This window comes from Lacerta agilis, chromosome 11, assembly GCF_009819535.1.
Source record: "Lacerta agilis isolate rLacAgi1 chromosome 11, rLacAgi1.pri, whole genome shotgun sequence".
In the NCBI taxonomy this organism is placed as follows: Eukaryota; Metazoa; Chordata; class Lepidosauria; order Squamata; family Lacertidae; genus Lacerta; species Lacerta agilis.
In genome coordinates, this window is record NC_046322.1 from 29,866,513 (window position 1) to 29,890,951 (window position 24,439).

The 24,439-nt window shown below is 38.5% G+C and overlaps 1 protein-coding gene across 4 annotated transcripts in view; it reads left to right on the forward strand.

The window, feature by feature from the left end:
* Window positions 1-24,439, forward strand: part of ZFYVE16 (zinc finger FYVE-type containing 16) — a 28,040-nt gene that overhangs the window by 1,418 nt on the left and 2,183 nt on the right. For 2 of the 4 annotated variants that reach the window (XM_033164395.1, XM_033164393.1), the window contains 16 exons: window positions 2,180-2,288; window positions 2,634-4,852; window positions 7,544-7,640; window positions 8,511-8,612; window positions 10,122-10,243; window positions 10,628-11,009; window positions 12,017-12,133; window positions 12,946-13,101; window positions 14,680-14,904; window positions 17,146-17,228; window positions 18,983-19,087; window positions 19,889-20,039; window positions 20,254-20,334; window positions 21,069-21,231; window positions 22,229-22,334; window positions 23,676-23,837. In XM_033164395.1, the coding sequence (XP_033020286.1) occupies window positions 2,219-2,288; window positions 2,634-4,852; window positions 7,544-7,640; window positions 8,511-8,612; window positions 10,122-10,243; window positions 10,628-11,009; window positions 12,017-12,133; window positions 12,946-13,101; window positions 14,680-14,904; window positions 17,146-17,228; window positions 18,983-19,087; window positions 19,889-20,039; window positions 20,254-20,334; window positions 21,069-21,231; window positions 22,229-22,334; window positions 23,676-23,837 (4,341 nt within the window). In that variant the 5' untranslated portion in view covers window positions 2,180-2,218. The remainder of the gene's footprint in view (window positions 1-2,179; window positions 2,289-2,633; window positions 4,853-7,543; window positions 7,641-8,510; window positions 8,613-10,121; window positions 10,244-10,627; window positions 11,010-12,016; window positions 12,134-12,945; window positions 13,102-14,679; window positions 14,905-17,145; window positions 17,229-18,982; window positions 19,088-19,888; window positions 20,040-20,253; window positions 20,335-21,068; window positions 21,232-22,228; window positions 22,335-23,675; window positions 23,838-24,439) is intronic. The other 2 variants (XM_033164396.1, XM_033164397.1) reach the window with 2 other exon arrangements.

Here is a 24,439-nt window from a genome sequence, read left to right on the forward strand (position 1 = left end):
TATATTGGTTTTTAAGTTTTATATAAAAAAAGTGTTAAGATTTTAAAGTAAACTGGCTTGCCCTGAAATGATGCTGTGATATAATTCCATGTCCAAAGGAAATCCTTTCAGTAAAATGGGAGGGAGAGGGGAGAATCTTGTGACATCAGCAGTGACTCTTTACTGACCTGCTTTGGAGACACATCCTACTCACAGTGTCTACCAGGCTAAGACTATTTTTGTCCCTCAAGAATGATTAAAGTAAGTTGTAGATTCTTTGTAACTTAAAGCAATTTGACTATAGCATTTAACATTTATGCTATTTTATATTTGTCAGTGTTGTTGCTAAATAAATATTTGAAAAGTTTTTCCAATAACCAAAAGTAGTTGAACTGAAGTATGTGATGGAGTGTACTTAGTGTGCCTTAAATGTTATATTCAAATCACATCATAGCTTTACTTGGAAATTATTTTTATTGGAATGTTTATAAATATGGTAAATGAAGATGACTGACTAGCCTACTAGCTTTATATTATTTAGATTTTAAGAGAGGACATTAGTTTTAGCATCTTGAGAGCTTTGAGCATAAATATATGCTGCCTACCAAGTACCTAAAATAACTTGATTAACTTTGATTTTATTATATATCATTATATATCCATTCCAGTTGCCCAATTTGACTTGTACTGTTCTTATTCATTATGGTATTCTGATTGCATCTAGGCTAGACTACTGTAATGTGCTGCATGGGGTCTGCATTTGAAGAATGTTCAGCTGAGCAGTTTGTAGCTGCCCCATTGCTTCTGAAAGGTCATGCAGTCTGAGCATATAACACTGATTCTGCACCACCTTCACTGGCTGCAAGTGGGCTTCCAGGTCCAATTTAAAATACTAGTTGCTACCTTTAAGGTACTAGATGGCTTGGAACCAAGTTATCTTAAGGATTGTCTGCACATTGAGGTTGACCTGCTGCTAAGGTTCTTCACAAGAGGGAGGGGGGCACAAAAGCTAGGGGCTCAGTCGTGGTTCTGTTGTGGAACTTCCTCCTGTGGGAAGTACATTTGGCTGCCTCCTAGGCTGGTTTTAAACAGGATCTATAGTCCTGGTTGTTAACATCTGTTTTTAATGTACTTTTAACCATTGCTGCTATTTTACAACTGACTTTGCAATGAATTGTTTTTATTTTATTTTATTTGAATTATGATGACTTTATGCTGTAAAGTGCTTTGAAAGGCAGTGTAAAATATCTAAATAAAAGATGTTACTAATTTATTTTACAAAGCTATGCATTTCTGAATTGGATTTTTTTTTAGAAAATCCCACATCACAGGAGTTGTACAATTCACAGTAAAAGGATTATGCAAGTCTGAAATGCTTTGGATCAGGGATGCCAACTTCAGGGGGCAGAGCTTTTTTGGCCCTCCCTCAATGTTTCTAGCACCTTTGCTTGGGATTGTGACTTTATGCAAATTTTGTAATGGGGGTAGTCAGATACACCATGGTTAAGGAAGAGCGCTCAGTTCACCTATAATGCCAAGCCATAGTTAAAACAAGTTTATAACAAAAAAACCCTATGGCTTCAGATAATGGTTTGCTAGCAGTAAAAGCAAACCAAAACATAGTTGAGCTGCTGGACTTGCACAACTCTAAGCCACAGTTTAATAAATCATTGGTTTAATCAGGCCTTGACTTCTTCTTTTTCACCAGCGCGGGTGGCACTGTGAGTTAAACCACAGAGCCTAGGGCTTGCTGATCAGAAGGTCGGCGTTTCGAATCCCTGCAACAGGGTGAGCTCCTGTTGCTTGGTCCCAGCTCCTGCCAACCTAGCAGTTCGAAAGCACGTCAAAGTGCAAGTAAATAAATAGGTACCGCTCCGGCGGGAAGGTAAACAGCGTTTCTGTGCGCTGCTCTGGTTCGTCAGAAGCGGCTTTGTCATGCTGGCCACATGACCCGGAAGCTGTATGCTGGCTCCCTCGGCCAGTAACGTGAGATGAGCGCCGCAACCCCAGAGTCGGACACGACTGGACCTAATGGTCAGGGTTCCCTTTACCTTTACCTAATTTGATAGAAGCATACAACCCCCTTTTTACTATTGCTATTTTAAATAATTGGTAGTCAGAAATTTCTTACAATCTACTACAAATTGTTCAAGATCTACCAGTAGACCTGCCCTTGCTTAATTCTGTGTATTGTACATAGGCGCAAGAGGAGAAAACTCTTACCAGATTCAGCCTTAGAATGGACAGTTACTTCAAAGCAGCAGTCTCAGACTTGGATAAGCTACTTGATGAATTTGAGCAGAATACAGGTTAGTTTTTCTTCATGCTTCTATTTTGTGTGAGAGAACAGCATGCTTAAAGTGGATTATAATGAAGGACACCACTGGTGTATATGATGCTTTACAGGGCCTCATTCACCATATTACTGTGTTCCTGCTCCCAAGGAGGTTACAATCTAAAACAGACAATGGGAAGGCGTGGGGAGACAAAGGACAGGAAGAATGTGGGCAAAAAATAGCCTTTTATTAATATTTGTTTTTGATGCCATAGGAATGAGTGAGCTTGTGTTTGTATCTGTATGTGTGTGTGAGAGAGAGAGGGTGTGTGTGTGTGTGTGTGTAATGAATTTCTAACAATTTTTATTTTAATTTCAGATGAACTTGAAAACAACAAAATTGTAAATCCACATGATTCCAAATCTCACTTTCTTTCTTCAGAATTAGATTACCAGCAGCCAAAATTCCTGGGTCCAAATGTGCAAGAAAATATTAGTAGTTGTACCACATCAACTGAGCTCTCATTGTCTAGTCAGATTACAAATGTAGCAAACTTTGATCTGAACACTCAACAGAATGAGAAAAATGTCACTGGGTTAGATCTTTTGTCTATGGTGGATGGTGGTTCTTCAGATAAAAATCAATCTTCTTGCCTTGGGCGATGTAGCATACCCATCTGTGATCTTATCAGTGACACAGGTAATTTGAGCCATGTGAAAAGTAATTCGGAGTGCATTCAAAAGTTGCAGCCGGGTGACTTTCAGACCAATACAAGCTCTCTTACTGGTTTTGATTTATCATTGGTAGCAGCCACTGCTTGTAACTTGTCTGTTGATTATAGTGCGGATTCTGGCACACATCAACAGACTGATGAAGATACAACACTGTATAATAAGGAAGATAGCACAACAGAAAAACAGAACCAAGTGGCGCTAAAGACAGACAGCCTTTCTGAAGCAAATGTAGTGGAATCTGGTGGGGCTCGAGAAAAGACGGAAACTTTGAATAACAATGAAGTAGTTGATCAGATAGAACAAACTACAGGCCTTGAGAGGATATCAGCTTTAATATCCCAACTAAAGCCAACTGTACAAAGTTCCAAAGATGAGCTAATGTGTGAAAAGCTGCCTTGTGAGTTGTTAGTAGATGAAGATAGTGCAGAAAGTGAAATGATACATGGAGAAAGTGGCAAGCAAGCTATTTCAAAAGAAGATAAGATTGAATCTGAAGCCTCTAACCTGCCAAAGACACATGGGTTGAATAACGCCAGCTTAATATTGCCTAAAGAAGAGACTTTATATGCCTGCTCACTTCAAATTGATAATATGTTAGTATTGGATAAAACACCCACCCCTGAGGAAAATATCTCTAGTGCAGAAGAGAAAACCAATGCAACTGTGAACATAGTTTCAACATCGGAGGTCTCTGAAGATGTACAGACTTCATTGTCCTGTCTTCCGCTTGCTGTTTCTATATGTGGATCACTAGTTTCGACTGATGACACAAGTGTAAAAACTGCTCAGAGTGAAGCAGCAGATGTCATTAGTGATTTAACTGCACACACAGAAAAATATAACAATGGCCTTCCTAAAGAATTGTTTCACAGAATAGAAGCTTCTGAACAAGATGGAAATCTAAACAAACCCATCCAGTGCTGCCTAGAGAAGCCTTTCTTTACAGATAGCGAGAATGTGGGTTTTGACAACATTACTAGTAAGTGTGATCTTTTCCAATACCAAGACTCTGCTGCAACTTCTAGTTCTTCTTTGGTTACTGAAACATGCAGCAATGTTTTGCCCACTGACATTGGTGACAGAGCTTCAATTGATCTAGCTATAGAAGAAGACATTATTGGAAGTGATATGCTCATTAGTGATGCTGAACTTGATGCCTTCTTAACTGAGCATTGTTCTGAAGTGAGCCATTCAAAGCCTCTGGAAGAAGATACTGATGATGGACTGTCGGAATCTGATGTGATTTATGATAACTTAATAGATGCTAACAAACTGAATGTCAGAAGTGATAGTTCAAAAGTAGAAATGGAATTTAAGAAGACGGAAGCTTCTGTCGATAACAATTGTGTAGTTTCCAATTCTGAGCCTAGATTGGGGATTCTGGTGGGAAAAGGAACACAGCAGGTTCAACAAGAGACTTCAGATCACATAAGTGAAACTGCAAATGAAATTTCAGACCTCGCAAGCAGCCAACAGATGGTGCACAGTGGAGGTGCAAGGCCAAAACAGTTGCAAAACTTTTCACCAAAATCCAAACTCTCTTCTGAGCTTAGTAGTCCAAATATACTTGAGAGTGAGCCCCAAGTGATAAATTCCACAATCTCAAATACCTCTCTCTCAGATACTAAAATCTGTTCTGATTCAAACTTCAGATTTAATAATGGTGACACACAAAGCTGCTTGGAAAACAAAGGTAGTGTCTCACCTGTGATCTCGGAACCTGATCAAGTAGTAGAACAAGCTGTAGTCCCAGGGGACAAGCAGCCACCCTGGGTTCCTGATTCAGAAGCACCAAACTGCATGAATTGTCAAGCCAAGTTCACATTTACAAAAAGAAGACACCATTGCCGTGCTTGTGGGAAAGTAAGTAATCTAAACCCATTTTTAAATATCTATCGTAGTCCATATGTCTCCTCATCATAGAAGTTAGGAAGAAGTATTTATCCTTCTATTTCTTAAGGTTAGCATTCAAAACTGGCTTAGTTGGGATGGAAACAAGCAGTATTAAGTGTTATCAGCCTAAAGTTTTACTGATTGAAAATGCAGTCAAACAGGCTTCAGATCCTGGTAACTGAACAAATAATATATCTTGTTGATTCGAGAAGGAAAGAAAGACACAATCTGTATTCTAGATAATCATTAAGTTTTGCACACAATCTTCAGTTTGCAAGTAAAAGTGGAAAATGTTGATCAAAAGTAGGATATAAATGTCCCAGTACTTTCTACCAAGTTCAGTCTTGAAAATCCAGCCTGTGCTGGGGAGAGAAAAAGCTATGTTATCTGAGCACAACTTGCCCTGCCATATATTAAAAGCTAAATGCAGGGGGAGACCATAGACTGGTAAAAACATAAGACGATCCCTGCTAGATCAGGCCAAGTGCCCCATCTAGTCCAACACTTTTCTCACAGTGGCCAACCAGTGGTCTGGTATCCAAGATTCTGTAGGATTTCAAGACTTTTGTCTGTTATGTAATCTTTGACCACCACCTCCAGTACCCACTTCAATATCCTTCCTATAAAGTTTGCATCCAGAGATGAGTGGCTCATTGGTTGTTTTCATTCCACCAAGTTTCTGTTATACCCAGTATATCTATCCTCTCAAACCAAGAACTCCAGCTCACCCATCTTGGCCCCAAGGCCTTAAGCATTACTAGAAAAACAGTTTCTCTCCCAACATTATCTGCAGCACTTGCATTTTAGTCTGTGTTGCTTTGTGCGCTCTGAATTGCTGTTATGTGTCCCTACACTCTTGATGCCTAGTTCTATACTCCTTCATTTAAATGATTATAAACCTTTTCACCTTCATCCTGAGGGAAAGTTTGTTCCAAACCCGACCCTCCTTGGCTCCTGTCAGTTTCACCCAACAGCCAGTTTGAAAACTGTTCTTTTAACAGCTTGGTTGCATCCTAGTTAAGTGGAGCCTGTCCAGGTTTGATTTGTCCCAAAGGTTCCCTACTGTTTAACAAATCCATACCCCTCCTCCTGACACGACTGTCTGATTCATGCATTGAGATTACACAACTGTGCCTGTCTAGCTGCCCCTGTGTGTAGCACAGGTATTCTTTCAGATAAAACTGTTTTGAAGGTCCTAGCTTTCAGCATTCTACCTAGCAACCTCAATTTTGCTTCCGGGACCTTCCAACTACATTTCCCCATGTCATTGGTGCTAGCATGCAGCACTACTGCTGACCCCTCCCCAGCACTACAGGTATATAGCAGGTTGACTAGATGACAATGACTGTTCTCCACATCAAAAGGGGGTGCCCGCATGCAGCACTCCACCAATCGTACGTGACTCCCACCGGAGTGCTCCTTGACCACCTCCCCAAGTTGTGAACCTTGAGGTTCCCACCAAACCTCAGTTCAAATAACCAATTGAGACTGGGGAGGCAGAGCCAGGGGAGCATACCAAGTAAGAGTAGGGTTCGCTCTTTAAGCATAAAAGGGGGTGAGGCCTACCTGGGAGCTCTCAGTCAGCTCCATGCTTCATGAATGCAATTTTCCCTATTGTCTGCATGCCCGTCACACACTCAGCTATGTTCTTAATGATTACATCACCCAGATCCAAAATCCTTCTCACCCCAGCCCTCCAGGATGAGTGTCCTCAGCACAAGAAGATAAATTTTTTTTAAAGTAATCCCCATTCATTCTTGGCCTGGCTTTTGAAACTTGGATGAAAATGGAGCTGAGCTCTCAAAATGAAGCATGACCAAGCCCATTGAATGACTTTCTCAGAGTTAAGAAATCCTATCTTCTGACTACAGATGTATGAAATACGGTGTAGTATTTGATAATGATTAGGCACTATGAACTTGCTCAAGGCAATTCATTATCTTTGAAACTAGATAGGAATCTAGTTTCTAGGAAGTTGAGCCTATGCAGATTCTAGGTAACTTGTTCATAGTACAGCATTCCTCTTGGTGCACTACAGTGATTCAAAATTGTTCAGAGATCAGAGTAAGGCAACTCATGCTTCAGTTTTTGTTTGTTCCTCCTATGTTGTTCACACACCCACACACCCCAGAAATAAATCAATTTTATTAGCAGTAATTGTGTGAGTTGGGCATAAATAGGTTCTACACAAATGTAAGGTTTGTTGATTTTTTTTAAAAAAAACCCTTCTCTCCACTAGATGTCAGTGTTGTACTATAGAGTTAATTTATTGCGATCTATGTTGCAAAAATTGTACTTTGGAAAGAGGTACTGTACTAAAACTGCAAAATAAGATTGTTCATATAGTTTTAATTCCCCCACCTGTTGGTGTCTTGTCTAACTAGTAATACAGTGGTACCTCCAGTTGCGCACGGGATCCATTCCAGAGCTCTGATCGGATCCCGAGGTGTGCGTATCCGGAGGCGCTGCTTCTGCACATGCACGCGACATGTAGAGCACTTTTGCTCATGCGCGCTCGGCAAACCCCAGAAAAATACTTCTGGGTTAGCGGCACACGTATCCCAAAGGATACGTAACCAGAGGTGAACGTAAGTAACACTGTATATTATTTTAACTATTTTTTAGATTCATAATATTAATTTAGCTGCCATTCTAATCTAGGTTTTTTGTACAGCCTGTTGTAATCGGAAATGCAAACTTCAGTATCTGGATAAAGAAGCGAGAGTCTGCATAAGCTGCTATGAGTCCATTAACAAAGGTAAAAATGATTTAAGAGAATTAGGAGAAAGAGACTCCTAACCCCTGAGTATTGAAACAGTCTTCCCAATATGAACAATATTTCTATTATAAATTGTGCTCATAAACATTTGTAATACATCTGAATGCTGCATAGGATGAATTTAACAGGAGTTGCATTCATATGTTATATTTAGAAACCTTTTAAAGAAATAATTTTTAAGAATGATTAATATATCGGTCATAAAGCCTCTTAGAACATAAGAATAATTACACTTGATGAGGCAATTATCTATCTGGTTTGGTATTCTGACAGTTGCCAACCAGGTATCCTATGGAATTTCCCAAGAAGGAAATTCTGTTGCTTTTGCCTGGCTGCTGATAGTTGGAGAGAGAATGTGTCCATATGCATTTTCTTTCCTTCTCTATTCACCCCATACATTACTATGAATATTATGCTACACCTGCCTGATACTGATGTCCTTGACTTTGCTTTCTATAGCAGTTTGCCACTAAATTGCCTAGTCTGCATAGGTCTCATTCATGTGCTCTGTAGGCCTTATTGGAATGATCTATGCAATTTAACATGTTGGGCTGTACACATAGAGACCTCTCTATGTAAATATTCAAGTATAAGGCACCAACATCAAAAAGGGTAGTATGATGCAAATAAATTCCTATGTGTGGTGAGGAAATAACCTATATAGAACTACTGGCTGTGTTTTTCAAATCCAGTTATTGTTATCGTCCTCGTTAAAATGAAACTGGGTGTGATCCTGAACTCACCCTGGGGTACCTCTCAGTACCCCTCAAGCCTGTGTGTGAGAAAAAGGGAGAAAGGAGAAATATCCTACGTTTGTGACATTTAAACTTTTTAAATTTTGTTTGTTAGCACAGGCACTAGAAAGGATGATGAGCCCAACAGGTCTTGTGCCCAATTCTGGTACCTCTGAATATTCAACTGTTTCACCTCTGCAGGAAGCGCAGACAACCGGTACACCTAATTTTCCTTCTGTTTCATTACCCATGTCTGTATTTAAACAGCCAAATGGTGATGGTAACCTGAAGGACTAAATTTACTATTGGGGCCTCTCTAGACAATTATAGGATAGCACAACAAACTTGCAGATGATGTTCACTTGTGTGGGATATGCATACTCTGGGTTTGGTTTTCGTTTTCTCAACACTCAAACCATGATATGTTTGGGGCTGAGGGATAGGGAGCAGGAAATGAAATTTCTTTCTAGCAGTGTTGCTGCAATTTGGAGTGACGCCAGCAAAGTGGTGACTAATATTGTAGATAAAGAGTGACCCATGCTATGTTTTAATAACCTGAACTTGCAGAGGAGAGAATTTTTATTTTGAGGCAAAAATGTCAATAAGCCCCTTGTTGGGTTATCTCACATCTTTAACACAATGTCTTCAGACTTTGCCTTGAGGCATAAGCTGGAAAAGGTGAAGAGAGCTCCTCTAGGCTAGTCTTGAGACAAGTCTTCCATGCAAGTCTCTTTATTTGCACACCTTTGTAATCTTTAGATAGATAGTTTTGTGCATCAATAGTTAAATTTACTAACTGAAGAAACCTCATGTCTTGGTATATTTATGTTGAGATGTACAACTATTCATCTGATCTTCTTCATAATAATAATAATAATAATAATAATAATAATAATAATAATAACCAGAATAAAATGAAAACCTAGAAGACACAAAAATCTCACTCAACCCACCTCACTAAAAAAATAAGCAAGGAAGATGCCACATACTGTATATACCTAATACCCTCCAAATTAAGTGTCAAATGCCTGGGTAAAAATAAACCTTCCTTCTTGGCAGCTAAAGTAGACAAAGATGGTGCCAGGCATGCCTCTCTGGGGAGATGATTCCACAAGCAGGTAACCATCACTGAAACAGCCAGTACTTGTATTCCTCCACTCCACGTCTTCCTTGGAGTGGACATACGGAGAAGGACTTCAGATGACAATTGCAGAGTTTGGCTTGCTTCATGTGGGGAGAGGCAGTCCTTGAGATACTGGGTGAAAACCAGCATCTTGAATTGAGCCCATAAACTAATTGGTAGCCAATGCAGTCATGGTAATATTGGTTTTATATGTTCAGACTGTCTCATGGAAGGCACTTTGTGCTACTTAGGCCACTTGAGCCTCGCCTCAAGTGACAGTAATGGATCTAGAAGTACCCACAAGCTACACACCTCTTTCAGAGTGTACTCCTACCCAGAACAGGCCAGTTCCCATCCAACTGGTATAGGAGACTGCCCACTAACAGTGCCTCAGTCTTACCTGGATAAAGCTTTAGTTTATTGACTTTCATTCAGTCTCCATTCCATTACCGAGGGAAGACACTGATTGCTATGCGTTGTAGTAATGATTCTAAGTGGACTGCTTTTGTCGGCAGGGCAGGGCTTTTTTGGAAGTGTTACGTGGTTTTGTTTTAGAAAAAAAATAAGTAAAGGATCTTCATTTATTTCTCCTCCTCCTTTTAGGGTTGTGCCCTAAAGAACAGAAAAGAGTTTGGTTTGCAGATGGTATTTTGCCTAATGGGGAAGTTGCTGACACAACAAAATTGTCATCTGGAGTCAGAAGATCCCCACAGGAACCATATCCTGTAAGCCACAATTTATCATAAATTGCTACTATGTGTTCTTAAAAATAAGAAGTGGACATTTTCCATCCTGGTTTCTGCATGTTAGAATACCCTTCCCTCTGCCATATATGAAGTATCATCTGTCAATTGCTTAAAATGTCTTGTAAGAAGAATGCACCCTGTTATTACTGAATTCCTGTTTTATTATACTGTTTTACTGATTTTCATGATGATTCTCTGTTTTATAATACTTTTATTGTGTTTAAAGATAAGTGATGTGTTGTTTTATAGCTAAATGGCTATGTAACAATGCTTTTTTCATTTTTTTTGTTTGAAATGATTGTACATATTTCACACCATTGAATTAAGTGAATGTTAGATCTAATTGAATAACTTTTTTCATAGGTTGAAAGTTCAACAAATGACACTGTCTGTGCAACTGATATCAAACCAAAGGATGAAATGTATATTGCTGGACAAACTGAGAACTTCAGTTCTCCTACTTCTCTTGTTCCAGAAGAAGATATCCTGTCCCCCGTTGGACAACCTGAGTTGTCATGTGATTCTGACTGTCTGATTCCTGCTATTGCTGAATTCCCCACTATTGTTGAACCAGTAAAGCAACCTGTCCCTGCAGCAACTAATGAAGCTAGTGATGTAACTGTTAGTCCATTAGATTACAGGATGCTTTGTGGTATTGAAAACTCTGTTAGCAAGGAGATCAGCCTTATTCCTGAGGATAATGGGTTGCCTCCTCTTTTGCTTGCAAGAGGAGAAAAAGGAGAAGGTAAGTTTCCTTTACCCAAGTAGAGTTTTTCTGGGAAATGTGTATTTTCTAAAAAATGGGAATGTTTCTCAGTGTAATGTGCTACATTGCATTGATTTTGCAGTTTAGAAGTGTATAATCATATTGGGAATCATAAGATTAATAAAATCAATTAAAAGGTAAATGTATAACATTGAAATTAAAATATAAAGAAGAAGAAGAAAAAGAGGAGGAGGAGGAGGAGTTTGGATTTGATATCCCGCTTTTCACTACCCGAAGGAGTCTCAAAGCGGCTAACATTCTCCTTTCCCTTCCTCCCCCACAACAAACACTCTGTGAGGTGAGTGGGGCTGAGAGACTTCAGAGAAGTGTGACTAGCCCAAGGTCACCCAGCAGCTGCATGTGGAGGAGTGGAGACACGAACCCGGTTCCCCAGATAACGAGTCTACCGATCTTAACCACTACACCACACCAATAATATTGTCTTTATTGGCACATAATACTAAGCCAGATCATGGATTAGTGAGAATGAGGAAAAGGTGGGGCTTTCTGGAGAAGAGATTGTAGCTGCTTTGCTGCTCCTCTGTTGTCCTGCTGTTGTGCTGAGCTAATCATGGTTTTAGCTTAGCATGTCATCAGAACCGGGGCTTGTTGCTTAGCTCTCCAGACAAATCACAAACTATAAATCATGGGACAAACTTTAGTCTGCAGCTCATTTTACTGGAGAAAGCTAAGCCAGACTAAGACAAACCATGGCTTCTCACAGCGCAGCTGCAGGATGAATGGGGAGAAAGAGAGAGTCTGCAATCTCTTCTCTGGGAGCTTGCATGGCTGCTTGTTTACAGTAAGTCATGGTCTGTCTTGGCATTATGTGTTTACTGTGCCATCAAATCCAAATATGCTCACATCTACTGCTGGACCATTTTTCTGTTTAAAGTGTTGTATTTTGCAATGAGAAATTGCTTTCCCCCTGCTCACTGTAAGAAAATACCTTCTATTGGACTAATAATGTTCTAAATTTTCTTTAGAATCCTTAATAGAAGAACATCCTTTTCATAAGCAAGTCACTTTACTACTTGAAGAACCTAATCCACTAACTTTCATCCTGAATGCAAATCTTCTTGTGAATGTCAAGATACTGCCTTGTAAGTGGTACACAAAGAAAATGGCCTGTAAATGTGTTTGTTTGCTGCTATGAAATATGAACCAACCTGTAGGCTTAAATCTTTAGTTTTACTTGAGGTTTTTCTCCCTTTACCCTTGCCTTCTACCTTTTAAAGGAAATATGTATCACAAACCTCATTCTTTTTTTCTTTTTTATTGGGGCATGACCTCTGGACATATTTTATTGTCCTGAAATGAATAACACTTGCACATGGGCATCTCATGTATAATTTTGAAGTGTTCTAGGAATTATTTGTAGGAATACATTGAATTGGTAGTGACAAATTGAATTAAACAAATATTGGTTGAAGTTGGATTATACCACCTTTCCAATTCTTCATTAGGCTGAAGTAAGATTCTTAGGTGTATAGAAAGTCAGATGATGTCAGCTGTAAATATTTTTACTTACAATAATGAATTAGAATGTTCCCTATAATGCCTTAATTCTTAATTATCACATCAATAAAATGTATCACCTTTCTATTTTGAATCTTTGTTGCTAATATAGCAACCATCTCTACACTAGGGCTTTTAAATTTAAAAAAAATCTTATAAAAGTCAACTAAATAGTGCAATACAGATGGTGCTATACAACTGTCATACTCAGAAAAGACCCATTGAAATAAATGGAAATACTTCAGTGAGTTTACACTTCCCTAACATTGAATATAGCCTTGACTTTCTAACGTTAATGTCTTAGTTACTATGCAGCAATATATATATATTTATATATATATTTAATATGTAACAATAAAATATTCTACTGCTTAATTTTAATTTTTTTCTCAATAAGATTCTTCAGAAAGGTGCTGGTACTTCTCAACCAATGGACTGCATAGTTTGGGGCAGGCAGAAATTATTATACTGTTACCTTGTTTGCCAAATGAAGATGAAGTTCCTGAAGAAATATTCAAATTATTTATTAATATATATAAGGATGCCATGAAAGGTATGAAACTTTGCTATAATTTGAAAACAGTACATATCAGATTTCATGAAATACTTCCTTTTCAGTACAGTTGTACTTTGGTTCTCGAATTTAATCCATTTCAGAAGTCCTTTCAACTCCCAAAAAGGTTTGAAAACCAAGGTGTGGCTTCTCATTGGCTGCAGGAGCTTCCTGCAGCCTCTTGGAAGCTGTGTCGGATGTTTGACTTCCAAAAAACATTCATAAACCAGAACACTCACTTCTAGGTTTGCGATGTTCGGAAGCTGATTTGTTCAACAACTAAGGCGTTTGACTACCAAGGTACCACTGTATTCATCTTAATGGTGTCATATTGTTCAAACAAGAACTGACCCAATGTTCTTTGCTGGGCTGCTCAAAAAATGACAGGCATTCCTATTGGGGTTGATGGGAGATGAAATAGCCAAGAAGGATAAAAGATTGTTCATGTATGCAACAACTGCAGCGAGAATATTGCTTGCCCAAAAGTGGAAATTACAGGAATTGCCAACGATTGATGAGTGGCAGACGAAGATGGCGGAATATGCTGAACTTGCAAAACTGACCGGCAGGGTCAGAAACCAGGATGACTCGAGGTTTTGAAAAGAGTGGAGTAAATTTGTGGAGTATTTAAGATTGAACAGAGGAAGTTTAAAGACACTGGTAGGATTGGAATAAACCTTTGACATAGGCTAATATATGAATAATAACTGTGCGATAAGATTGGACTAGAAAACCAGCTGACGTGGGGGAGGGAAGTCGCAGCTCGGCGGAGCAATGGTTGAATATAAAGTGTATTGGATGTTGAATTAGCTGTAATTTGGAATATTTGAAAATAATAAACATTTATTTGAAAAAAAAAATGACAGGCATTTCAGGGAAATTTTCCACCTTTAGTTGCTGATCTCATTTTGGGGAGTCTCTTTTCCTCCTCTCTGTTTCCATTAATAATCCATTTCTGTTGCAGCCCCTGCCAGCTGTTCAGGATGGTCTCCTAATTATCATGAGTGACTTGTTCGGATGTGTTATGTCATGGTGCTATAGTTGGTGGGGGTGGTAGTGTCAGGAATCCAAGCACAATCATGCTTACCTGGATTCAGCATATGGTCCTTATAATAACAAATTGATATTATTATTACCCACACTTCACCATAATATTAATTCAATATTAAAAACAGTTTAAAACAAATCGCAGTCAAAATAATACAGGGTGAGTCCTGAAAATTTGTATCTCGGGTTTGAAAGGCTAGGGTAAAGACATGTGACTCCAGCACATGACAGAAACTATATAATGAAGATGCCAGCCACATCTCTGGGTATGGAATTCCTCAACTAAGGAACAGCCATGGAGAGTGCCCCCTCCCAGGCCACCACCACCCCAGATTTCCAAGGCTGATGGAACTACAAAGAGTGCCCCTTCTGCTGATTTTAACACCTGTATGAAAGGAGGTGATCTTTCAGATATTTGGGGCCAGAGTCATTTATCTTATTTTGCCCTAGAAGCTATGATTATGTCCATAGCTGTATGCATCAGGAGTGTGCTTTTATGATGATTGTGACTATATGTATTCTTTTAACCAGGAAAATTCATAGGAAATTTGGAAAATGTTACTTTCACTGAAGGCTTTCTTGGAAGCAAGGAGAATGGTGGATTCCTATTTATTACACCAACTTTTCAGAAACTGGATGATCTCATACTACCCAAAAATCCTTTTTTATGTGGTATTCTTATTCAGAAGCAAGAGGTGCCATGGGCAAAGGTGTTTCCAATTCGCTTAATGTTGAGATTAGGAGCAGAATATGGAGGTGAGTTTCATTCACATATTATTTCATATACTTAGATCAGTGTTTTAATCTGATCCATTGTGTATTGACATCAAGTCTTTGACGTCAATGTTGTTGCAAATGTCAGTTTCATTGATTTGTCTTCCTATGGGTCTTTTTGGTAGCACATTTCAGTATTATATGAGTAAAGATGTAAAGGCTATCCAGGGGGCGGGGATTAAGAGGAAAATGCAAGGACTATTTTCCAGTGGAAAAACTGGAAATTTGAGGAACCACTGAAGAAAACTTATGAAATATTTTCTCTTTTGGAATGAATGAAGTACTTTCCACTCACTGAAAATGTGTGGTATGAAAGTTTCTATGTAGTACAAATGTATAGCATTGGTTAGCGATGACTGCTGTGTAAACCAGACATATACAACACAATCTAAAATACATGTCTGCACCTAGAATGTGCTGCCATCTTCATAACAAGAATGTGCTGCTTGCCACCTCCCGGTGACTTTTGAATTTAGTCCAGAGATATTACATGTAAATGTCCTGCATCTGTTATCCTGGTCATTCTATTATGTTCTTTGCTTTCTCTTTGGATATTTCTTCAGCTAATTCAGTACAGGATCTTATTTAGAGGCTTCTGGAACTCCTGTACAGTTTGCTAAGAGAAGAGTATACATGATTTATGTGATGTCAATTTCCATTTTAATGGGTTGAGTTTAAAAAGACATGCCAGAAAGATTGAAGGCAATCTCTTTCTGAAATTAAAGACATTCTTTGCCAAGACAGTGAGCCTTGTAGTACAAATCTATATGCCCCTATTTATTATTTCCTTTACTAATTCTCTCCCCTCACCATTTTGCACTTCAATTACATTTGGAAGTACATGTGAACAGCTGGGGGCAGTTATAGCTGTAAACTTCATGTTGTTGTTGTTCAGTCGTTCAGTCGTGTCCGACTCTTTGTGACCCCATGGACCAGAGCACGCCAGGCACACCTATCTTTCACTGCCTCCCGCAGTTTGGCCAAACTCATGCTAGTCGCTTCCAGAACACTGTCCAACCATCTCATCCTCTGTCATCCCCTTCTCCTTGTGCCCTCCATCTTTCCCAACATCAGGGTCTTTTCTAGGGAGTCTTCTCTTCTCATGAGGTGGCCAAAATACTGGAGCCTCAACTTCAGGATCTGTCCTTCCTGTGAGCACTCAGAGCTGATTTATTTAAGGATGGATAAGTTTGATCTTTTTGCAGTCCATGGGACTCTCAAGAGTCTCCTCCAGCACCATAATTCAAAAGCATCAATTCTTCGGCGATCAGTCTTCTTTATGGTCTAGCTCTCACTTCCATACATTACTATTGGGAAAACCATAGCTTTAACTATACGGACCTTTGTTGGCAAGGTGATTTCTCTGCTTTTTAAGATGCTGTCTAGGTTTGTCATTGCTCTCCTCCCAAGAAGCAGGTGCCTTTTAATTTTGTGACTGCTGTCACCATCTGCAGTGATCATGGAGCCCAAGAAAGTAAAATTTCTCACTGCCTCCATTTCTTCCCCTTCTATTTGCCAAGAGGTGATGGGACCAGTGGCCATGATCTTTGTTTTTTTGATGTTGAGCTTCAGACCATATTTTGCGCTCTCCTCTTTCACCCTCATTAAAAGGTTATTTAATTCCTCCTCACTTTCTGCCATCAATGTTGTGTCATCAGCATATCTGAGGCTGTTGATATTTCTTCTGGCAATCTTAATTCCGGCTTGGGATTCATCCAGTCCACTTCATGTATGAATCATTTATTTTTTAAATAGCATACTTTCCCTGCTCATAAATGCAACATGGGACTTCCACTGATCACCGCCACCGCATTGAGGGACTAGTCACATCCACACCCATCTTCATCTGTTTTGCAAACAATCCCAGGTAGAACACCTCCATGTTGTATTACAACTTAATTTTGAAAGTATCCTCAATTTCAAAATGGTTTGCTGTATAACATTAGAGGCTGCTGTTTGAGAACAAAAGACAAAACACCCATGAGTATATTGGACTACCTTTGCAGTGTTTTGGATCCCAGCAACTATATATATATATATATATATATATATATATATATATACACACACACACACACATACATACATACATACATACATATACATACACAGTATTAAATACCAGTTCCAATAACCATAATGTATCAACTTCTAAAGTGATTGGGTTATTTAGAAATTATTCTGTTCTGCGTGTTTCTTACATTCCCCCTTTTCTCTTGCTAGTGTACCCAACTCCTTTGACAAGTATTAGACATAGGAAGTCATTGTTTGGAGAAATAGGACACACAGTCATGAATTTACTTGTCGTGAGTATATGCTTTGGCTTGTATTTCATTCTTGCCCTGTTGCTGATACTAAAATTGCATTGTCAGAAATGAAATCAAGATCTCTGTATTCTTTAATGCTGCCTAAGTATCTGTTGAGAGTTAACTATAGGAAACTATCAGTAAGATGAATTTCAGAATCTAGAATTGGATGATACCTTTTTTAGAACAACCAAAATGCCACAAAATAATGAGAAAATTAAAATTCTCCCTAAGTTCATCAGGCTAAATGTTAAGTGAAGAAGTGTGCATGCTCATACCAAGAACATACTTAGTTGGTCTCTAAGGTGCTACTGGAAGGAATTTTTTATTTTATTTTGTTTTGACAGTGGGGCAAGAGTGGGAGAACTATTGTTATTAAAACTATAAAGTCTTCATTGGCTTAAGATGGAGTATTGGAAGAGGTAGTGGGCTTTTAACAGATTAAGCTCTCCGAGGCTACTAAGCTTTGCAGGTTTCAGGTTACACCTAGGAATGCTTGGATGAAGAAGCATACAATGGTAGATTTTTCATTTTTGAAAATAAAATCCAGCAGTTCACTAGGTCTGTCATTAGCTTTAAGCAAAACAATCAAGTTCCTTGTTGTAGTGAACAACAGTGAAGTTAAAAAGGACCATTTGTATACTAGCTAACCACATTTTGGGTGGTTTGCTAGGTAAACAAACAACAACAGTGAGAAGCTGAATTGAATAGATTTATTTGGTGGCCAAAGGAAATGTGCCTTCAGAGGATCAAATTCCTCCTTCAGATGATCATCTGTCAGTATCAGCGAGATGAACAAGGCAAAACTGCCCCCCCCCATTTCTCCTACTTGGAGTTCTGGGTCCATGTTCCCATGACAAATGTGTATCAGGAACTATTGCAGAGGCAGTTGTTAAGCACATTTCCTGTCTATCACTTACCCCTTGCGTTTTGTTCCTCCTGTCACTGTTTTCAGTGGAACTGGGGTCTACTGGCTTGAGCTGTAAACAGAATATGTCATTCTGCCCTATGAAAGTTACATACATATTAATTAAATGTTGGAAGTATAACATAGTAAGGTATCTGGTGGCTTTATTCACACTTGGTGGGCATGTCAGTATTAATTATTCTGTAACTTTACAAAATGTAATTTTTTCAATTCTCATGCTTATTATTTAATCATTTCTATACTGCACAACTTGTATACAAAAATACAGAATGGGTTAGAAGATAGTATGTTCTCTAACTTGGTTTTCTCAAGCTCGTTCAGTTTACTTTGTGGATGATTGGTTATTGTAATAAGTGAGTCAAAGAAGATAATAGTTCACATTTACCGGTAATATATTTTTTGGTATACAGTGGAACCTTGACTTACATCCGCCTCTTCTCACGGATGTTCCAAGTTGCGACCACAGCAAACCCGGAAGTAAACACTGGGTTTGCTGCGATGCGTGCATGCACAGAAGCGGCTTCTGCCATCTGTGTGTGCGCACAAGTGGCTGCCGCCGTCTATGCATGTGCAGAAGCGTGCTGCCGCCGCATGTGCTCGCGCACAATGGCGCCTCTACTAGTGTCCGGTTTCGCCCAGCGGACGGGCCTCCAGAACAGATTATGTTCGTAAGTAGGGGTTGTACTGTATATATTTTATAGATAGCTTGGTACTAGATTTTGGGTAATTCCTTTTTTATTTTTTTATTCTACAGTCAGTAGTCATGAGACATGCATACTGTTGAAAATTAAATGTATAAATTATTCAACTTTTTATTGCATTGCAGGATCTTCGGAATTATCAATATACATTGCATACAATAGATAATTTATTTATTCATATGGAAATGGGTAGAAGCTACATTAAAATACCTCTGAGGAGATATAATGAGGTAAGAACAATTTGTCGTAAGGGCTGGTGCAGATGTAATCAAAAATTGACAAAATTTAATATACAGACTACATAATACCAGTGTGGCATGACTAATGTTGGATTTAGACTACAGAGGCCCATGTTCAAATCTCCACTCAGCCATGAAGGTTGCTGAGTGATCTTAGGGTAGTTATTAAATCCTAACTATCATGCATTGCTAACTTTAGGGAAAGGGCAGCATGTAAATGTTTCGTCCTGCGAAGTTATTAACATCTTAATATGTAAGAATTAGTTGTTTGAATAAGAAACATTTGTAGGCCGTATAATAGGATTTTCTCCATTTACATGTGTTGTACTTTGGGTCCTAAGCAATATTTTCCCAGGTTTTGCAAGGCTAAACCTATGTGCTCTATGGTCAAACTCACAGCAATTGTAGGAAAAGGGGCTAGTGGGTAGGACATTATACAAAGTATTAAAGTGGCAGCTTTGGCCTTCTGAAACAGCTGTAGTGTGCTAAGGAGGAAGTGCTGAATTTGAGAGAGATGCTGAATGGTCAGGGTTATGTGAAGTTCGGTAACATTATATCAGAATCTCACTTCCAGCCACTTACTCATAAGTAAGTTCTATGGTGTTCAACTGGATTTATTTCTAGATAGGTGTCTATACTTAGGGACACAGCTTAAGCCTTGGAGTTAAAAGAAGCAGCAAGGATTCATATTCTCTCTCTCTCTCTCTCTCTCTCTCTCTCTCTCTCTCTCTCTCACACACACACACACACACACACACAGACACACTCTTAATGACATTTCTGTAATTACAGGTGATGAAAGTCATAAATACTTCTAATGAGCATGTCATTAGCATTGGAGCCAGTTTTAGTCCTGAAGCAGATTCTCATTTAGTTTGTATACAGAATGATGATGGAGCCTATCAGACACAAGCAAACAGTGCTACTGGACAGCCTAGGAAAAGTAAGTGTCTTCCACGGTATTGTGTCCATTGGAGCATGTAGTCAGTTTTTTAGTCTGGTATGTGAGTGTCACAGACTGGCTGGACACTGTTTTTCTAGAACTTCATAAGTTGTGTGCATTTCTAGTATAACACAGAATGTAAATACCTATTCAAATTACGTTTAAAATACTTCTAAGTTTGTATGAGCAATTGACGTATATGATGTTTGTTTAGTCACAGGTGCAAGCTTTGTTGTGTTCAATGGAGCCCTAAAAACATCTTCTGGATTCCTTGCTAAATCTAGTATTGTTGAAGGTATGTGGTGTTTGTTTGTTTGTTTGTTTGTTTGTTTGTTTTTTGCAGTCATGCCAGAGGTGAAGGAGGAGTCCCTGAGACAGAGATGTATCAGCATTGTACTTGTGTTCCCAAGAGTGTTGTGTGGCTAAGTTGTTTTTTTGCAAAAGTTCTGTAGCTCCATTGTATTTCTCACTAAAGTTGCCCTTGTGAGTATAGTGTGCATGACCAAAAAAAAAATTAAAAAAAATGGAGTCCAATGCTGCATATCCTATCCTCTGCACCTTTTTTCCCAATTCCCCTCTTCTGCTGAAGTTGTGGGGGAATTGTTTGTGCCAGGTGTCATGCTGGAGCAGAGATGCAGTGAGGGCATGATAGTGAATTAGAATCCTAAAAGGTGCTCCCAAAGGTCTAGTCCACGCCTACTTTGGATGCAGAAAAGCCACTACTATAGCAGTCTAACCTCCTTGAATTGGTGCAGGATACAGCTGAAGTGTGCTCCTTCCCTGTGCCACTCACAACTCTGCTCCTTTTTCAGCTGTTCCACAGGTGTTTCTTTGCCAGCAGAGTGGCTCTGCTGAAACATGTTCTACAAGTGTGTCATTATTGTGGTGATGTATTTGGTGTCCTGCCATCAAAACTGGGCTTCAGCTGAATCTTATACCATGCTGGACCTCAGGCACAGGATTTTGCCCATTGCTGTAATAAAATAATTTGGTTTTGTGTTTATTAAAGTAATTTGTTTTTCTTTATAGATGGAATAATGGTTCAAATAACTCCAGAGATTATGGATGGCTTGCGTCAAGCTTTAAGGGAAAAAAAGGACTTTAGAATTACGTGTGGCAAAGTCGACTCTGGAGATCTGAGGGAATATGTAGAAATTTGTTGGGTAGAAAATGAAGAAAAAACAAATGTGAGGTATGATGTTTTTACAAAAGTCAAAATGTGTGTTAATATTTTTCTGCAAAATGTCATCAGTTTAAAAAAAATAAAAGGTCTGATATTGACAACTATTTGCATAATCCTCCTATATACAGAATTTTTTCTAACATCTTTTGGCCATGCTTTATTTAAAACAATTTATCTGAAGGTCTGTAGATTAGTCAGCCTCTCAAAGCTGCTCTATGAACTTTTTAAATATTTTATGAATTTAGATATTATGAACATTTATTTTTTATGTGGAAGCAAACATGAATAAGGAGGTGGAAGAGAAATATAGAAAATGTTAAGCTGCACAGTGAGACTGAATGTTTAGCAAAAGTGCTGTGTAGGAAATTTGGGTGATGACACAGTGCTATTGCAATAGCCCTAGAACATGCACACATAACTGTTCACATGCTGCAGGTCAGAGGAACCATTCAGGAGTCCAGTTTGAACAAGGTGAATTCAGTATTTGATGTTTTTCACTTGCAACATTCTGGGGATTCAGAATTGGTGGTAAACAGTGACTTGAATTAAGTTTATTATTAAATGCATTTCTATGTTGCCGCAGAACTGAAGTTCTCTAGGTAGCCTATGTAAAAAATTGTAAAAAGCCCAAAAGAATTAAAAAAGACAGTTGCCTTTGCTGTTGTGTGTTTTGGGTCCTTCTTACAAGTTTCCCATAGGTATTTGGTTGGCCACTGTGAGAACAGGATGCTGGACTAGATGGCCCTTTGGCCTGAACCAGCAGCCTCTTCTGATTTCAACATTCCACTCAGCTAGTGCTTAAGCAGCTACTTCGATTTCAGACTTACATTTTCGGTCCATCCAATCTCAAATTCAGGATGGTTGACAGTAATAGATACAATTCTATATAATGTGACATGCTACATTAATTTCTATTTGGGCTGGCTTCCAGTAACACATTATGTAGGGAAAGAAACTAGCGGAGTCTGACTAGCGCAATTAATGCAGTATTAACCTTGCTTCATAGAGTTACAAGCCCAATAGATGGGAAATCAATGGAAGGAGTTCCAAGCGAAAAAATTGTCCAAGAAGAATATTTTGAAATGGACAATAAACTTGTAAAGTGTACAGAAGTAAGTTAATGCTGCTGTTCTCAAAATAACAAATATTTGCTACAATATTAAATGAAGCTTTTGAAACATTGAAAAGGTATCTGTGTGTGAAAGAGATACAAGATTGCTGAATTCTTCATGCTACATATCCTAACCCCTAATTCCCACCAGTGTTTCAAATGTTGATTATTTCTTTACTTTCGAAAGATGTAAGTATATTTATGAAACATTGTCTCTTTCGTACTTATTCCAGTTAAATTACAGTTTATTTTCTGTATAAAATACTCTTGTTAATCTTTATTAAAATAGTAATCCATTAGTTTACTAATACATGAGATTTGTTATGTTTTTGCAGTTACTCAGGAAAGCACCAGATTATTACTTGGCCATGAGACATGGAAGTTGAAACTTTTTTCAGCCACTAGTATTTTGACTGTTGAAAGGCAGCACACCTGCCTTTTCACGTTGTTCTGGAAGAACATATGCAAGGGATCCCCCAGGCTTGTCTCACCAGGCACGAAGAGATCATTTTGTAGTGATCTCTACCTCATATGGAAGTGGATACCCAGGCAGGTTCTTCAGTATGATAGAGTATGTGGTGTATGTAAAGAAAGACCAGCTGTTATTTGAATTGCTCTTCTTTATGGTTGTAAATCAGAAAATTTATTTTAAAAAAGAAAAAAAGATTCTACCATAAAACAAAAGCTGTTGGAGGGATATTTTATCCATTTACTCTTTCAGAGACATTTTTACTTGTCTATTCTCAGGTTTGAGTACTTAAGAAGTGAGTAGAGGTTGGGTCTGGGATATCTAAAAAAAAACTACTCTAGAATCTTCATCTGCATCCTACTTTGTAGGATAAGGATCACTTAGGTTCAAACATTGAATTCTTTTAGACTTATCTTCCCTTTCAGCCCAATACTTTGGTTTATACTGGCTTTGTATCTACTCCATTGTTAGGCAATCTCTTGCTAACAGCAGCATAAATGTCTGGGTTAGGGAATGGGACAGATAGTCTGGGAATTAGGGGTGGGAGGAAGTATGACTCAGAGCTAACAGTTGTAATTGGCCTTTTGGGAAAGGCATTTGTTTCTGCTTCCATATTTCAGAATGTTAATCTGCACTTTGAATACATTTTTATTCTCCAGTAGTTGGATGATTTCACACATTTTGTTTTATTTTATTTTTTAAAATTCCTGCATCTCTCTTGTCCCTTTGCAAATTGTAGTGAACACCATTGATCCAACATACCTATCATTGAATGTTATCGCTGCTGCAGTAGTCATTTTAATTTTAGCGAGAAAAAGTCTACTATTTAGGGAAGAAGTCACTATAGCTAACTCTTCTTTAATTACATTTCAGGTGTTCTATCTCTTAAAAGCCAGTGAGGTATTCAGTCCTGCTCATCAATTTGCTAAAGAAATTGCATTGGCTTCTTGTATGGCCCTTCGCCAACATCTCAAAACCCTGAAAAGTCATGGAATGAACAAGATAGGCCTGAGAGTCTCCATGGATACTGATAGGGTAACTTTTTAAAAGCTTCAGCTATATATCCATATATGTGATGCTCAAACAGACATTTGGGAACCCTGTATTGAATATGCCCTATATGAACTTGTGGAAATGGAACAAAAGTGGTATAAAAATGTCTTCATGTCAATTAATATCAGTTCTTATATACATAACTCACCAGCATTCATTTGGATGAGATTTAAAACAGTCAAGTTCTTGTTGTACCAAAGAACTTGTTGCCTCATCTTAGAGATGAGGAACTTGCATCAGTGAGTGAAAAGACAGACTGATATGGGCCAAATGCATAATATTTTTAATGACTGGGAGCTTACATCTTCCCAGCCAGATGGGCGGGGTATAAATAAATTATTATTATTATTATTATTATTATTATTATTATTATTATTATTAATTATAGCTAGCACTTTGGCAGATTCCATAAATAGCTGCAGCAGGTGTCACTGACCCTTTGGATCTGTGGGCACATTTGGAATTTGATAGTATGCTGTGGGTACCACCCCTTCTGCTTGCTTATATCCCCCTACCCAGTGCTTCCCCCCAGGAGGTACTCAAGGGTACGCAGTACTAGCATCTCTCTCTTGTTTAAAAAGTGT